The sequence below is a fragment of the Triturus cristatus genome, chromosome 10, assembly GCF_964204655.1.
Source record: "Triturus cristatus chromosome 10, aTriCri1.1, whole genome shotgun sequence".
Taxonomy (NCBI): Eukaryota; Metazoa; Chordata; class Amphibia; order Caudata; family Salamandridae; genus Triturus; species Triturus cristatus.
In genome coordinates this window covers 52,095,927-52,112,577 of record NC_140593.1, presented here as the reverse complement: position 1 = coordinate 52,112,577, position 16,651 = coordinate 52,095,927, and the positions used below count along the sequence as shown (strand labels likewise).

Below are 16,651 nucleotides of genomic sequence, written 5' to 3'. Positions count from 1 at the left end.
GTGGGTGCTGCAAATCGTCCGAAGGGGCTATTCCCTCCCCTTCGAGACGACCCCTCCAGCCATGCCACCGCAGCACCACCGTATCTCGGGGGATCATTTGAATCTTCTCCACGAGGAAGTTTCGGCCCTCTTGGCCAAGGGGGCCGTCGAGCGCGTTCCGAGCCCAGAAGTAGGTCGTGGTTGTTATTCCCACTACTTTCTGGTTCCCAAGAAGGGCAAAGGGGGCCTACGCCCTATCTTGGACCTCCGGAACGTCAATGCCTTCCTCCGGAAGGAAAGGTTCAAGATGTTAACTTTGGCTCAGGTTCTAGCTGCCCTAGACCCTGGAGACTGGATGGTAGCGTTGGACTTGCAGGACGCATATTTCCACATCCCCGTCCTGTCGGCCCACCGGCGTTACCTGCGGTTCACGGTGGGCCAAGAGCACTTTCAGTTTACCGTGCTCCCCTTCGGCCTCACCAGTGCCCCTCGGGTGTTCACGAAAGTGATGGCGGTGGTCGCAGCTCATCTGCGCAGATCAGGGGTTCCAGTCTTCCCCTATCTCGACGACTGGTTGTTGAAGGCGGGCTCGCCCCAGACAGTCGTCTCCCACCTCCAGACTACGGCGGATCTCCTGCATTTGCTGGGATTTTCCATCAACGTGCCGAAGTCACACTTGAGTCCCTCTCAGAAGCTCCTCTTCATCGGAGCGGTTCTCGATTCGGCGCAGTTCCGGGTCTATCCGCCGGAACAGCGGGTCCGGGATATACAGGCCCTGATTCCCATCTTTCGGCCTCTATCCTGGGTTTCGGTCAGGCTAGTGTTGCGGCTTCTGGGGCTGATGGCCTCCTGCATCCTACTAGTGCATCACGCTAGGCGGCGCATGCGGGCTCTGCAGTGGGACCTGAAGTTTCAGTGGGCCCAGCATCACGGCAACCTGTCCGACCATGTCTTGATCTCGGAGGGCACTGCACAGCAGTTGCAGTGGTGGCTCACGGACCGCGATTGGGTCAAGGGCAAGAGCCTCTCCCTTCCCCAACCGGAGCATGTCGTAGTGACGGATGCGTCCCTCCTGGGATGGGGTGGCCATATGGGAGAGGCGGAGATCAGAGGCCTCTGGTCTCTGGCGGAGTCTCGTCTCCACATCAACCTATTGGAGTTGAGAGCGATCCGACTTGCACTGAAAGCCTTCCTTCCCTCTGTCAGGGGAAGTGTCGTGCAGGTGTTCACGGACAACACCACCGCCATGTGGTATTGCAACAAACAGGGCGGGGTGGGGTCGTGGACCCTTTGTCAGGAGGCTCTGTGCCTCTGGACGTGGCTGGAACACCAGGACGTCACCCTAGTGGTTCAACATCTGGCGGGCTCTCTGAACGCCAGAGCAGACGAACTCAGCCGCCGGTGCATGATGGATCACGAATGGCGTCTGAACTCCGAAGTGGCGCAAGGTCTCTTTCAGCAGTGGGGAGAGCCTTGGTTAGATCTATTCGCCACCGAAGAGAACGCGCAATGTCAGCAGTTCTGCGTGTTGGAATTTCCAAGGCGGCACTCGCTCGGCGACGCTTTTCGTCACGAGTGGAGTTGCGGTATGATGTACGCCTTTCCGCCTATACCACTTCTGCCCAGAGTGCTGAAGAAGATCAGGCACGACCGGGCCCAAGTCATCTTGGTGGCTCCGGATTGGGCACGAAGGTACTGGTATCCCGAGCTACTCAGTATGTTGACCGATCCTCCGATACGTCTGCCCCTTCGGGAGGATCTTCTGTCGCAGCAGCAGGGGACGGTCCTCCACCCGAACCTGTCCAGCCTCCACCTCCATGCGTGGAGATTGAGCGGCGGCAGTTGATGCCATTTGACTTGCCTCCTGAAGTCTGTGATATCATTCTGGCAGCCAGGCGTCCCTCCACAAAGACGGTATACGCCTGCCGGTGGAACAAATTTGTGGCATGGTGCACAGCAAAGGCTGTGGATCCCCTTTCCGCCCCTCTTTCTGAGGTTCTACTGTTTCTTCTTTCTTTGGCCCGGCAGGGCTCTGCCCGGCAGGGCTCTGCCCTGGGCACCCTGAAAGGTTATCTTGCTGCCATCTCTGCCTTCTTGCGGCTTCCTGATCAGCCTTCTCTTTTCAAGTCCCCTGTAGTTACACGCTTTCTCAAAGGCATTACTCACACGTTCCCTCCTGTCCCTTTTGTAATGCCTCAGTGGGACTTGAATCTTGTTCTCACATTTCTAATGTGTGCTCCCTTTGAGCCTCTTCATAATTGTCCTCTTCGTCTGCTGACGCTTAAGACTGCTTTTCTGGTAGCCATCACCTCGGCTAGACGGGTGAGTGAGCTCTAGGCTTTATCTTCAAAGCCTCTTTTTCTCTCTGTTCATCCGGACAAGGTTGTCCTTCGGCCTCGTCCCTCCTTTCTTCCGAAAGTGGTGACTCCATTTCATCTTGGGCAGTCTGTCACCTTGCCCACCTTCTTTCCGCCTCCGCATCCTTCCAAAGAGGAAGAGAGGCTCCACCGTCTGGACCCAAAACGTGCGCTCTCCTTTTATTTGGACCGCACAAAGCAGTTCTGGGTGGACGACCAACTTTTCGTTGGATACGTGGGTGCTAAGAAGGGGAAAGCTGTGCACAAACGGACCATCTCTCGGTGGGTCGTTTTGTGCATCAAAATTTGTTACTCCTTAGCAAAAAAGGACCCTCCTGTTGGGCTGCGTGCCCATTCTACTCGGGCCACAGCGGCTACTACTGCTTTGGGATGGGGTGTCCCTTTGCAGGACATCTGTCAGGCGGCAACGTGGGCTTCGCTACACACGTTTGCCAGGCATTATTGCCTTGACAGCCAAGTCCGGAGGGATGGCTTCTTTGGCCGTTCTGTCCTCCAGGACTTTCTGGTGTGATCTTGGTTCGCAGACCCACCACCGGGGATGGTATTGCTTGGGTATCTATTCTAAGGTGAGGAATCTAACTAACGTGTTTCTTTCAGATGAACAAGTTACTTACCTTTGGTAACGATGTATCTGTAAGAAACATTAGTTAGTTAGATTCCTCACCGACCCACCCATCCTCCCCGTTCTGCGAACTGACATCTAGGGTTAAGGTTATCCTTTTCAGGCCCCTAGATTTTATTTTTTGGCACCAGTGTCGGTCTTTGCATGGCTCTGCGTTGCGGAAAGCTATGTACAAGAACTGACGTCAGCGCGCGAGGGCAGCGTCTAAGTACTCCGACGACGTCATTCCGGCGCACGACGCCGACGACGGACGCGGAGCCGCAGACGACGCCTAGCGACACGCAAGGGGTATTGCTGACGAAAAATCTTCCGGATCCAGTCTGACGCCTGGGGATATTCTAAGGTGAGGAATCTAACTAACTAATGTTTCTTACAGATACATCGTTACCGAAGGTAAGTAACTTGTTCTTTAGCTCTGTGAAGGTAAAATTTGAGACTCTGCTTGATGTCTAAAGTATGAAGGACCTGCTCAGCTGGTGTACCTGACTTGGGGAAAAAAGTTCGAAGTATGACAGACTCATTGAGGTGGAATTGAGTTGGAACCTTTAGGTTGAACTTCGGATTTGTCCTGAGAAACGTGGAATGGGTGTAAGTTGTTTTGTCAACACCAATGACAGACTCTTTTTCACTTTAGTCTGTAAGTTTTGGCCGTGCCTTCCACTCCACACCTAGAGAGGCTATCCCTGCTTTCCTGAGTGATATCTAAGTACAGAAACTCATAGAATTCAGGAGCCAATCACGCAAATGAAGAGAGACTGGCTCTGGGTGGCATATTTGACCCTAATTTCGTGTCAGGAGAGATAACGCTGGAGGAGTGCGAATGGGCTTGGTCTCCAAAAGGAGGAGAAGCTCCAAAAACCAGTGTTGTCTGGCCCCCTTGGGAGTGATTAATAGGAGACAGCAGCGCTCCATCCTCATCTTGATGAGGACCTTGGGAATCAGTGGAAAGGGGGAAAAGCGTACGCATAGATCCCGGATCAGCACATTGAAAGGGCATTCCCCACAAACCTGGGAGAGGGAATCAACTGGCAAAGAATTGGCAATTGACATTGCTGTCTGTTGCAAAGAGATCTAGTGCTGTTTCCCCCCACAATGAGAATATCTTGTTGAATTGCCATTGGTCTAGTTCCCACTCGTGGCAACTGTCCTTTGTTCTGATGAGAGCGTCCGCCAGTGTTGTGGACTCTAGAAACATGCTCAGCTTTTAAGGAGATTCTGTGGGCTGTAAGCCAATCCCACAGCTCTTGAGCCTCTTGAGATAGCATCAGAGATCGAGTTCCTCCCTCTTTGTTGATATAATACATGCTGGTCTTATTGTCAGTATGGACCAGCATGGAGGAATTTGCTATCCTTGGGAGGAAAGCTTGCAGGGTGAGAAAAATGGCCTTGCGTTTCAAGATGTTGATGTGGAGAGAGTTTTGACTTGTGGACCACTTTCCTTGGATCCGAAGGTCGTGTAGATGGCTTCCCCAGGCGGCATAAAAGCATCCATGGTGATGATGAAATCCGCCAAAAGTAGTAGGAATGTGATGCATTCAGAGGGATGTGGTTTGTGGGACCAGCATGCCAGCATGGGTATCATCAGCAGAGTGATGGAATCAAGTCGTTGAAGGATCCTTCCAACTATATCCATTGGAGTTGCAGTTCCTCTCGTAATGGCCTCATGTTGAGGCGTGCCAATGGGACCAAGTTTATTGCCGACGAGATCATGCCTTGTAGCGGCTTGAACAGTCTCACAGAAACGTTCTGTTTTCTTGCATGTTTTTGAGCCAAGAGTGCTAGCCTTCCTTGTCTGTCCTGGGAGAGGAAGGCTTTGTTGTGAATTGTATCTAGATCGGCTTCAAGAAATGTCATTGTTTGACTGGGACTGGTGGAGGACTTTCGTCAATTTACAGGAGATCCAGTTTGATAAAAAGCGCAAGACAGGCTTTTGTTGCTCTGGCCGCTTGTCCTGGGGTTAAAGTTTTTAGCAGCCAGTCGTCTAGGTAAGGGAATACCTGATGACCTTGTTTTCGAGTGCCCCTGCTACTGGGGCAATGCACTTGGTGAATATACGAGGGGTGGGCTTGAGACCAAAAGGCAGGACCTTGAATTGGTAATGGGTACCAGCTACTGTGAATCAAAGATATTTGCTTTGTTTGGAATGGATGGGGATATGAAAGTAAGTGTATTCCAGGTCTAGAGAGGTCATGAAATCTCTGTTGTTGAGACGATGAAGAATTTCAGAAAGGGTTATCATCCAGAAGGATTGCTTGCGGACGTATTTGTTGAGCTTCCTGAGATCTAGGATAGGTCTCCACTCTCCTGATTTCTTGGTACTTTATTGCTCCTTTGGCCAAACTTGACAAGGTCCTATACCCATCTGTCTGAAGTGATGGTCTGCCATTGATGGTGGTAATCGGATATCATTACACCTACGGGATGAGAAGGTGGTGTAGCTGGTCCCTATAAGAAGGTCACTGTTTGCGGCCTGTGTCGCAGCTCTGAGAATGTGGTCTTCTACGAGGCCCTTGTTTAGAGAAACCCACAGTAGAGGATTGACAGTAGGACTGTTGCTGATGCCCCTGCCTGTACTGGAGTTGGTTGGACTGATATTGTTGGGAGCATCTACCCCTGTAAGCCATGCCCTTGTGCGCCTTGGAAAGGCTCTTCGCAATATTGAAGGGGATTTGGCATATCAGTGTTCGTCGTAATGGCAAGCAAAACATCATCCATATGTTTGCCAAATAATGTGTCCCCATAATATGCCATGTCCAAAATCTTTGACTGGACCTCAGGTCTGAAAGAGGTTGCTTGGAGCCAACCTTGGCGCCTTAACACAGCTGCACCGGCTAGTTGACGGAAGCCGGTGGATGTAATGTCTGTGACACAATCTATTATTTCAGATGATGTGCTTTTACCCTGTCTATCCTCCGGGGTGAGGTCAATGATGGATACGACATCCAACCCCATTTGGCAGTCGTAACGTCCGAGAATTGCCAAGGCATTGGCTGCGAGCACTGTAATCGCAGACATGGTGGAAAATCTCTTGCCGATACTGTCTAAATGGCGTCCATCCTTATGAGGTGACGTTGAAATAGGAATTGATAGTTACTTAGACCTCCGTTGTGCTGCTTGAGATATGATTGAGTCAAGGTTGGGATGACCTGTCAAACATGCTGGGGAATCCTCAGGGGCCCTGTACTTTTTGTCAATGCCAGGAAGGACAGGTGCTACCGTAGACAGGTTCTTCATTACCTTGACTCCTTTCTGTCAGATGTCTACAATTGGTATAGAGCGCACCGATTTTCTTACTTGTTCTTTAAAATCATGGAGGAAGCAGTCAGACTACTTCACCTACATGGGAAGATGAAATCTGGTTACCACTCTGTACATCAATCATTCAATCAATCAGGGAATTGTCAAGCGCGCCACTCACCTGTGAGGGTCTCAAGGCACTGGCGGAGGGGGGGTGGAGGGAAGCAGCTCCGGTCAGTCGAAGAGCCAGGTCTTGAGGGTCTTCCTGAAGATGTGCAGAGAGGAGGCGCATCTGATGTCGATTGGGAGCTCATCCCAGGTCTTGGCAGAGATGTAGAAGGCCCTTCCACCCGTTCTGGCTCTGTGGATGCACGGGGTTTTGGCGAGGGCGACGTCGGTAGATCGGAGGTTTCTCTTGGGTACGAGGAAGGAGATTCTCTCGTTGAGGTATTGGGGTCTGGTGTTGTGGAGGCATTTGTAGGCATGGGTCAGTGTCTTGAAGGTTACTCTCTTCTCGATAGGGAGCCAGTGGAGGTCTCGCAGGTGTTGGGTGATGTGTTCATCTCGAGGGATGCCGAGGACGGATATGGATGCGGTGTTCTGTATAGCATGGAGGGATATGGATGCGGTGTTCTGTATAGCCTGGAGTTTGCGGAGCAGAGACTTGTTGATTCCGGCGTATAGGGTTTTTCCGTAGTCCTGTCTGCTGGTTATGAGTGCGTGGGTGATGGTCTTTCTTGATTCAGGGCGTATCCATTTGAAGGTCTGGCGAAGGATGCAGAGGCTGTTGAAGCAGGTGGAGGTGACAGCGTTGACCTGTCGGGTCATGGAGACGGAGGTGTCGAGTACGATGCCAAGGTTCTGGGCATGGTCCATGGGGGTGGGCAGGCTGCCGAGGGCAGTTGGCCACCAGGTGTTGTCCCATGCGGTGGGGTAGAGGACGAGGACCTGTGTCTTCTCCGAGTTAAGCTTCAGGCAGCTGCTGCTCATCCAGGATGCGACGTACTGCATTCCTTCCTGGAAGCTGAGTCTGGTGGTGACGGGATCCTTGGTGAGGGAGAGGATGAGCTGGGTGTCGTCGGCGGTAAGGGGGACCATGTAGATGTTGAAGAGCGTAGGGCTGAGTGACGATCCTTCAGGTACTCTGCAGGTGATCTCTATGGGTTCGGAGAGGAAGGGTGGCAGTCTGATGATTCTTTGGGTTCTGCCGGTGAGGAAGGAGCGGAGCCATTCGAGGGTGGTTCCCTGTATGCTTGCGTCGTGGAGTCTGGCGGTGAGTTTGCTGTGGGAGATTGTGTCGAAGGCTGCTGAGATGTCTAGTAGAATGAGGGCCGTGGTGTGGCCTTGGTTGAGGAGGGTGCAGATGTTGTTTGTGGCGGCGAGTAGAGCGGTGGAATCCGGATTGGGATGGGTCGAGGATGGAGTTCTCTTCGATTAATTTTGTTAGTTGGCCGTTGACGGTCTACTCTGTGACTTTGGCTGCGAAGGGGAGGAGGGAGATGGGTTGGTCGTTTTTGAGGTCCGAAGGATCTGCCGTGGGCTTCTTGAGCGTTTCCAGTCATTGGGAAAAATGCCGGTTTTGAAGGTGGTGTTGATGGTGCGCCGTAGTTCCGGTGTGATGGCGGCAGGAGCTCTGTGGAAGATGTGCGGAGGGCAGGGGTCTGTGGGTGCTCATGAGTGGATGCCTTTCATGGTTGATTCGGTGTCTTCTGTGGTGGCTAGGGTCCAGGTGGAGATGGTGGGTTGGCTGGCGTTGTTGGAGGAAGAAGTGGCTGAGAAGCATGCACCTCAGGGCTTTGGGGATGTTGGTGTTCGGCGTGGGGGCGACAGCCGTGGGGGTGTAGAGGGTGTTGAAGGTTCAGGGGCAGTGTCGGCAGGAGAACTGGCTGTGGGTAGATTTCAGTGTAATCAGATGGCAGTTGTTGTTCTTTCCGGAGTTGAGAGCGAGGAGGGCGGCTGAGTTGTAGCGGTGGGTGGTCGGAGATCCAGGGTTTGTGGCGCTGGTCGGATCACAGACGGGCGCAAAGAGGCTTGCCTTTGGTATGCCTTTGGTGCGCCAGCAGTGTGGCCGCTCAGCGGCCGCCATTGAATACAGAAGGGGGAGGGAAGCGCAGCTGGAAGCAGGAACAGCCGGGAGGAGGGGGCCACAGGAGAAAACAAGGGCACAGGCACAAAAAGCGAATGAAAAGGGCAGAAAACAGAGTCACAGACAAACAGGCACAAAAATTACAATAAAATTACAATGAAAGGCAGACAAAAAACAAAGACATAATGGGCACAACAATGCCCACAGACAACAGTGGAACAGCAGAAGAGCAAGGCTCTCTCACTGGACCACCAGTGATGAGGCGCAGGCAGGAGCCTGCGGGTGGAGGAGGACCTTGAACACCTACCTGGGAGAGAGGTGTCTGGGGCAGCGGCAGGGTAGGCTACAGGGGAACTGCTTGGCCGGAGAGCGGGACTCTGGCCAGGTGGTCAGAGGTCCTGCTCCATCAGATTTTGAACGCTCCTATATCCCTTGGAGGTAAATCAGAAGGGTGGGGCAGAGGTGGGTAGTCATCTGTTCATCCAAAGGCAGCTGTCTGTCAGGGATCTCCCTCTCTTCTCTTTCATCATCAGATGATGATGGATCATCCCTCGGCACTGCGAGATGGGTGGCAGGTGGCATTCTAGGTGTACCTGGCAGAGGGAGAGGTGCTGGAGGAAGAAGGGTGGCAGGTTGTGGTGGTGCACCAGGCTGTTGATCAGGGGGTGCAGGAAACGCCTCCAATAATCAGTTAGCATTGCTTGGAGACCCTGTACCAATAAGGCAGGAAGGTGAGCAATATCCTGCTGAGGTAAAGGGTCCGAATACTATCCTCTGGCCTCATATGCCTTGGAGGTGTAGGGTAGCAATGTTGGTAATAATGGCATTCTTCCTCATAATCGTCATCTTCCATCTGACATTTAACATTCAGTTCTGAAGGACTGTGAGCAGGACCAAACAGTCTGCCATCATCATTAGATTCCCCAATGTCCAATAGATGACTTGAGAGTAAAGGAGAGACTTTGCTGGGTGAGGTGACTTCAGGACGCAGAAAGGTTTATCAAACCTTAGAAATCTTAATCGTCATAGACTGTGGCGTCGTCATCAGAGGAGTGCTGTCTTTCTTTGGTGTAATGGTTGATGCCGTCGACAGATCGATTGTCAACTGGATCAACATCAACGCAGTTGTCAACAGCAGCGTGTTGTCAACGGACTGGTCGACGGAGGTGTCGGCAGGGACTTCATCAACACCTAGATCTTCGTCAATGAGATGGGAGCGTCAATGTCAGCTGTCATCGTCCTTTTCGCCATCGATGATGAGATGGTGGTACTAGTGGTCGACGACAATCTCAGTGTCAATAGTGACGGCATTGTTGAGAAGGATTTTGAAGAGGATTTCTGCTTTGTAGAGGGCTCAACAGATGATGGCGATCCCTATTCTTTGATGATGAAGAGCCAGGTAATGATGATTCGGAGGAGAAATGTTTTTGCTTCTTCTTGGAGCTGTGAGGCTAGTGAGAGGTGTTCACAGATTTTCTGGACTCCTCTGGCACTCCACCTTGTGATCTAGCCCTTTTGTGAGACATAGCAAAGATGTCACTATCTTCCTCAGAAGAAGACTTTCGAGCTTTCGTATTCTGTAGTCAGAGTAGTAGCCTACCTTCTCTGTCCCTCAGAGTTTTTAAGGGGAAAGTGCAACAAATCTTGCATTCTTTCACATCAGGTTTTGGATGAAGGCGGTAAATACAGTCCTTATGTAGGTCTTCCACATGCACTCTCTTCTTCCCACAGGTCTTACAGGGACGGAAGAGGCCTTTTTGTCAGACATATTCGAGTAGTAGTTGAAAATAGCTTTGAAAGAGAAAAAACTGAGCAGAGCTCAGGGAGACTCCGCTCCCTTCACACACCTGTGGTGAAAATATGAGGAAATCAGCCTCTCTTGGGAAGGTTCTAGAGGGTTCTGCGACCTGATTAGTCATCATTTCATGGCCTAGTGCTATTTTAGCCTATGCTAAGTTAATACATACTGCTTTACTATGGTACCGTGGGACTCCCACTTCAATGACGGGAAATGATATAAGCATGTGAATCAATGAAAGATCCAATACTAGATAACAGTCCAACCCTTGCCTCTCACCCCAGGTGGTGCTAATGTAATGGACCAGTGCATTTTGTGCAGTAACAGTCCATCCCCTGCTTCTCTCTGCAGGTAGTGATAGTGGTATGGAGTGGTAAGTACTGTGCAGTAACAGTCCGTCTCCTGTTTCTCTCCCCAGGTGGTGTGGCGTGCTATGGAGCAGGAGTTTCTTCGGCAGTATCACGAATTTGAGGACTTGATCTGCCGCTGTTACAGAGGCTCTGCGATTTCCATGAGCTTCTCTGTTGATGATTTGCTCAGCTACTTCAGCGAAATCACTGAGGCCCACTTGTAACGTTGGTCCTTGCTAGGCCTGCCTTGGGCATTGCTGTTGGTGTGCAAGTGTTCATTTGCTGTGTATGTTTATCTTATGATGCAGTGGCCATGGGCAGACAATTGTGACCAAAAGTAAATTGAGTGTGAGTACAAGAGACATGATTTCTTTTAAGTGTTACAGACAGACTGGGATATGTCTGCTTTCTCCATGATGTTAGTGAATGCCATACTCTGAGTGGCCACTGGGTGTCCCTTCAACACCTCCGTCATTTCAGTGCTATGAATTGTCAGAATGTCAATGCAGTACAGGTCTCTGTGTTGTCCTGGGTCTCAGGCAATGCCATACTGTGACTGTCGCTCTCTTCAACTCATCCGTTTTCCCCTTCCATCTTTTCTCTTCCACTCTTTTCTCCCTCTTCCCCTCTTTTTAATTCCCTCTTTCTCACCTGTTCCATCTCCCCTCTTCTGCGCTCTTTAACTCTGCTGCCCAGTTAAGTCAAGTGTAATGTTTTCATTTTTGTGAATTTGATAATTTTAAGAATGTTTCCAATAAAGAGAAGTTACTTACATTAATCCTAATGCCATTCTCTTTGTCAAATGGTGTGAATTTCTTGAGCAACAAATGTGAGACATTATCTCTGCCCATGAAGTCTGTGGGAGGTGCTTTTATTTACAACTAGTTAGGTGATGCCGGAACTAGGGATGAGGTAGGTGTTGGAACACCTCCAGATATTTTAGGAAGGAGTTCAGCAAGACCAATGAAAAAAGGCTATGGGGCAGATTTACAAGCCCCTTGCGTCACTTTTGTACCGTTGTTGCGTCACCTCTGTGATGCAGCGGCAGCATAAAAGTTGCGGCCCATTTACAACGTGACGCATCAAGGGAGATGCGTCACGTTGTGAAGCCCTGCGCCACATTAAACCTGCGTCAGGTTTAATGTATGCAGGGTGGGCGTTCCGTTGCAGGAAGCCCCGTAAAAGTGATGCAGTGAAATCTACAAGATTTCACTGAGTCACTTTTACGTCCATGCTGCGTCAAAACCCTGCACCTGCTTGAAGCAGGCGTAAGGCATGACGCAGCATGTTAGGCATAGGGCGCCCCTGAGCATTGCTGGAGTTGCGTCGTGCTTGCGACACGACTCCAGCAATGCGTGACTTTTCCATCAACAGATGCGTCAGAATTTCTGACGCATCTGTCAATCCTTGCGCCATGGTGCGCCGTATTGTGAATACGGTGCATCCATGGTGACGCAAGGGTTTTGCATGTTGGCGCAGGGAAAGTGACGCATCTCTACAGATGCGTCACTTTCTTGTAAATCGGCCCCTATGTTTTTACAGCATTGTAGTTTGCTCAAGATCATCAAATGCCAGTAGGTAGGGGGAAATATCAAATCAGTTCTATATTTACACTTGCTTGTCTGAAAAGCAAGGGCCTTTTTGAACTTACTGGGGCCAAAAGTTGGCAAAAGATTTAATAAAGCTTTAATAAGCCATACAGATATTTTAAAAGCATGTGCTAGCTACTTTATGAAAGTATACAGATATCTCATAATGTTTGTTAAGCTTTGTCAGCAGAAATTAAGGGGCAGATTTATGAGGCCCTTGCGCCTCATTTACGCCGCCGTTGCATCACTTTTGTGACGCAGCGGTGGCGCAAATCCTGCGCCATGGTGCGGGGTATTTATAACGTGACGCATCTGGGAGATGCGTCACGTTGTGAAGCTCTGCGCCACATATAGGCGTTCCGGCGCGGGGGGGGCGTTCCGGCGCAGGAACGCCTCCTAAAAGTGGCTGAGTGAAATCTACAAGATTTCACTCAGTCACTGTTGAGCCCATGCTGCGTCAAAACCCTGCGCCTGCTTGAAGCAGGCGTAAGGATTGGCGCAGCATTGTGCAGATAGGACACCCCAAAGCCTTGCTGGAGCTGCGTCGCGCTTGCGACGCAACTCCAGCAATGCGCCACTTTTACGGCACAGATGCGTGACGCATCTGTGCCGTTTTTGCCCCATGGTGCGCCGCATTATAAATGCGGCGCATCCATGATGGCGGAGCTGGGGCGCAAAATAACTGGCGCATCCCTGCTGATATGCAGGGATGCGTCAGTAATTATAAATCTGCCCCTAAGTATTTTGCTTCTTTATGCCTAAGTGTGAAGTGAACTAAAATGTTTGCGATGGTCAAAAGAAACGCAAATAAACAATTTCTATTTTGTGTGATGAACAGAATGTGAAACCTATCCTATTTAATCTCGTTTTTTTCTGTGAATATCTCATACAATTTCCGGGCCACAAATGAGTCCATTGTGTGACATCAAAGGCAGGTCTAATGTTTTATTGGGATTCCAGGTTGATGAACTGCATGCTTTTTTCGAAATAGAATTTCTTCTAGTTTTCTGATCTTTGAACCTTTCAATATATACCATCAGGGCATGGTATGCTATGTTCTAAGGCATGAATGCCTCAGACCTACATATGTATCCCACTGAATTCTGCTTATTTTTTTGATAAACAAATTTTTATTTTCACATAGGCAGCAGAATCAAGAAGGACATACATTAATGTGATTAACTTGGCATCGACAAGACCTGTCAAGTAAGCAGTGATAAGCAGTTGCATGAGCATTTCCCCCCATCCCCACCCTTCCAATCCCACCCAACGTATTCCGCCCCCTAAATCACGCCCCCAAGCCATTTTCCCCATATTTTGCGGAATTCTTTGGGGCACCCCCGGGCCGCGTACAATGTCCGTTCCTGCGCAGCACACCAGTCCACCCCTCTCCTCCATTTAGCCCCAGTGGGCGGTTCCGTCTGCTTCCAGGCGGCCGCGATATCTCTTTTGGCCACCACCAGAGCCGTAGTTAGGAAGAACTTCTCATTACGGGAGCCATCCAGCCCATCCGTGATCCCCAACAGCGCTAATCGCGGGTCATGGGGAACCTCCCACCCCAGGACTTCAGTTAGTTCATTCTCAATCTCGGCCCAGAAGTTGTCCAGGCGGAGTCAAGACCAGACCATATGAAAGAAGTCTGCCGGCTCCCCCCCGCACCGAACGCATGAAGCCGCTTGGCACAGGCCCGCCCGAATCAATCGCTCCGGGGTGAGGTAAGCCGTGTGTAGATAATAAAGCTGAATGAGTCGCAACCTGGCCGATGTGGTGATCGTCCTGGGAGCCATAAGGGCGTCTCGCCAGTCATGATCGTCTAGGGGACCCACCCAGGCCTCCCAACGCTGCTTCAGTCCGTTCCAATCCACCGGGGTGTTGTTGACCAGGGACCGATAAATACGGGATATGCCCCCCTTCCCCAAACATCCCAGCATCACCTGAGCCTCCGGCGGGCTATGGTCGGGGAGTCTGGAGTCCAGAGGTACATGAGACTGGAGCACGTGGCGCAGCTGGAGATACCTATAGAATTGCGAGGGATGCAAATAAAACCGGCTCTGGAGCTCGCGGAAGGAGCACATGTGGCCCCCCCGCCAGACATCTCCCAAGCAGGAGATCCCCAGAAGATCCCAGGCACGGAATCCGTCGAGCCCCGATACCTCCCGCAGCCAGGCGCCATGCCTGAGCGGCGTAACCAAGGTCAGCACCTTAGACCAGTGGGTAAGCCGCAAGGCGGCCCGCCATGCCAGAAAGGGGGCCCGCACAACCTCCGGTAGTGACCGAGGGATCGCTGCTCCATAGAGCATGCCCTGAATAGAGGGGAACCCAGTGAGCCGCACCTCCAGTCTATAAGCCGGATCATCCCAGCCTCCTAAGAACCAGTCATGGACCACCAGCAACCGTGTCGCGAGATAATACAGGTAAAGATTTGTCATGCTCAGGCCGCCGTCATAAGAGGGAACCCGGCAGCGGTCTAAAGCCAACCGTGGCCTACCTCCACCCCAGAAAAATCTAGTCGCGGTCCTGTCTCGCTCCCGAAACCAAGGGCGGGAAAAAGAGCAGGGCGTGTTTTGCAGCATGTATAAAAACCTAGGGAGGATCATCATTTTTTAAAGAGCAATCCTCCCCAGCGGGTTCAACGGGAGTGATTGCCATTTTGCCATGTCGGATCTGGCCTTATTAACCACGGGGGCTACGTTAAGGGCCCAGCAAAGTTCCGGGAGTAGGGTGACCCAGATCCCCAGGTATTTAAAGGATAATCTCAGGATGGGAATGTCAGACTGCCAATCAAAACAGTCCTGCGAGGGGTGTAGTGGAACCAATACAGACTTCCCGGAGTTCAGGCGGAGACCAGATGCCTGTCCGAACCGACGGAGAGTCCGGCGCACCCGAGGCCCTGAGACAGCCGGATCCGAAAGATAAAGGAGGACATCGTCCGCATATAAAGCAATCTTATCTGGGACCATGCCTGGCCAGCTCCAGCCGTGGAGAACAGGGTACGACCGGACCAGCACAGCCAGGGGCTCCATCGCCAGGGCGAAGAGGAGAGGCGAGAGCGGGCAGCCCTGCCGAGTCCCCCGTCCTATGGTGAATGCGCGGGACAGGGTCCCATTAACCAGCACTCGGGCTCGTGGGGCCGCATACAGAACCCGAACCATGGCGCGGAACTGGGGGCCGAACCTCATTTGCTCCAAAGTGGCTCCAAGGTAATCCCAGCCCACCGAGTCGAAGGCCTTCTCAAAGTCGACTAGTAGAAGGGCCAGATAAGGAGAGAGGCGTCCCCTGTGGGCCAAAGCCAGGTGCAGGCACCGCAGGTAATGTCTGGTTCCCCGGTTTGGCATAAATCCGCATTGGTCCGGGTGGACCAGCGAAACGAGAAACTTTGAGCTCGGTGTTGATGAGAGATATCGGCCTGTAGTCGGAGCAGGACTGCGATGGGGGCTGTGTTTTCTGAAGGACGACTATAGTGGCAGTATCTGAGTCCCTTGGGAACGAGCCCTTCTTCACCACCTCTGCGAAAAGATCCAGAAGCCGCGGCGCCAGGGTCTCACGGTATTGGGCGTAGTATTCCTGAGGGAAGCCGTCCGGGCCCGGGGTTTTCCCAGGCGCCAAGCGGCCGATTGCCGTTACCACCTCCTGTAGGGTAATGGGCAGGTCCAAGGTCTCGCGGGCCCCCTGCCCCAGTCGCTCGAGGACTGCCCCGCTCTCTCCAATCAGCTCTGCAAGGGAGATCTCCGGAGCCCGCTTCCGGTATAACTGAGAGTAGTAGTCAGCAAAGGTGTGAGCTATCGCCACCGAAACCACGTGGGTCACCCCCCCCCCCCAGTCCGTGATGGCAGGAATAATCCGGCTAGCACGAGGGTAGGAAGCCAGCCGGTGAAGAAGCGTGCCGTTCTTATCCTCCAGCCATAGACTCGAGCCACTGAGGAACGCCAAAGAGTCTTCGCCTCTTCTAGAGAATGCGTGCGTATCTCCTCTCGGAGAAAGGCCAGCCGTCGCGCCCGAGTGGCGTCTCCCAACGTGGCCTGTTCTCATTCCAGCTCCAGGGCCTGCGCTTCACACGCTGTGAGCTGCTGGAGTTGCCGACGACGTTGCTGTTGCAGATGTCCCTTAGCCGCCCCTCTGATAGTCGCCTTACCGGCCTCCCAGAGGACCGCCGAGGACGAGACGGAGCCTATGTTGTGAGAGTAGTATTCCCCAATCTCACGTTCCACCACCTTTCGAAAGGCTTTGACTTGAAGGAACCAGGCGTTCAAATGCCACGTCGGACGGGCAGCGAAGGGAGGCGGGCCAAGAGCGAGGAGCACCGGTGAGTGATCCGAGAGGCCCCTCGGCAGGATGCGGACGTCGCGAACCCCTGCACACTCAGTAGAGGGGACAAAGAGTATGTCAATCCGGGCATGAGAGTGGTGCACCGCCGAGGTGTGGGTGTACTGGCGATCGTGTGGGTGCCAGACCCTCCAGACGTCGCACAGGCCCTGGGTCTCCGCCCAACACGATAGCTGCTTCGCGCGAGCGGCTCTGGTAAGGGAGATCGAGCCCGTCGAGTCCAGGTGAGGCGTGTATACCGTGTTAATGTCTCCCCCAAGGACCAGTGCACCCGCCGGAAGCCTGGGGA

At 52.2% G+C, this 16,651-nt stretch overlaps 1 protein-coding gene across 1 annotated transcript in view; it reads left to right on the top strand.

The window, feature by feature from the left end:
* The window catches only part of LOC146788818 (exocyst complex component 1-like), a 1,992,459-nt gene extending 1,981,231 nt beyond the window's left edge, over positions 1-11,228 (top strand). The window contains exon 18 of the mRNA XM_085630399.1: positions 10,519-11,228. Coding sequence (XP_085486525.1) covers positions 10,519-10,674 — 156 coding nt within the window. The 3' untranslated portion in view covers positions 10,675-11,228. The remainder of the gene's footprint in view (positions 1-10,518) is intronic.
* The last annotated feature ends 5,423 nt before the right edge of the window (positions 11,229-16,651 follow it).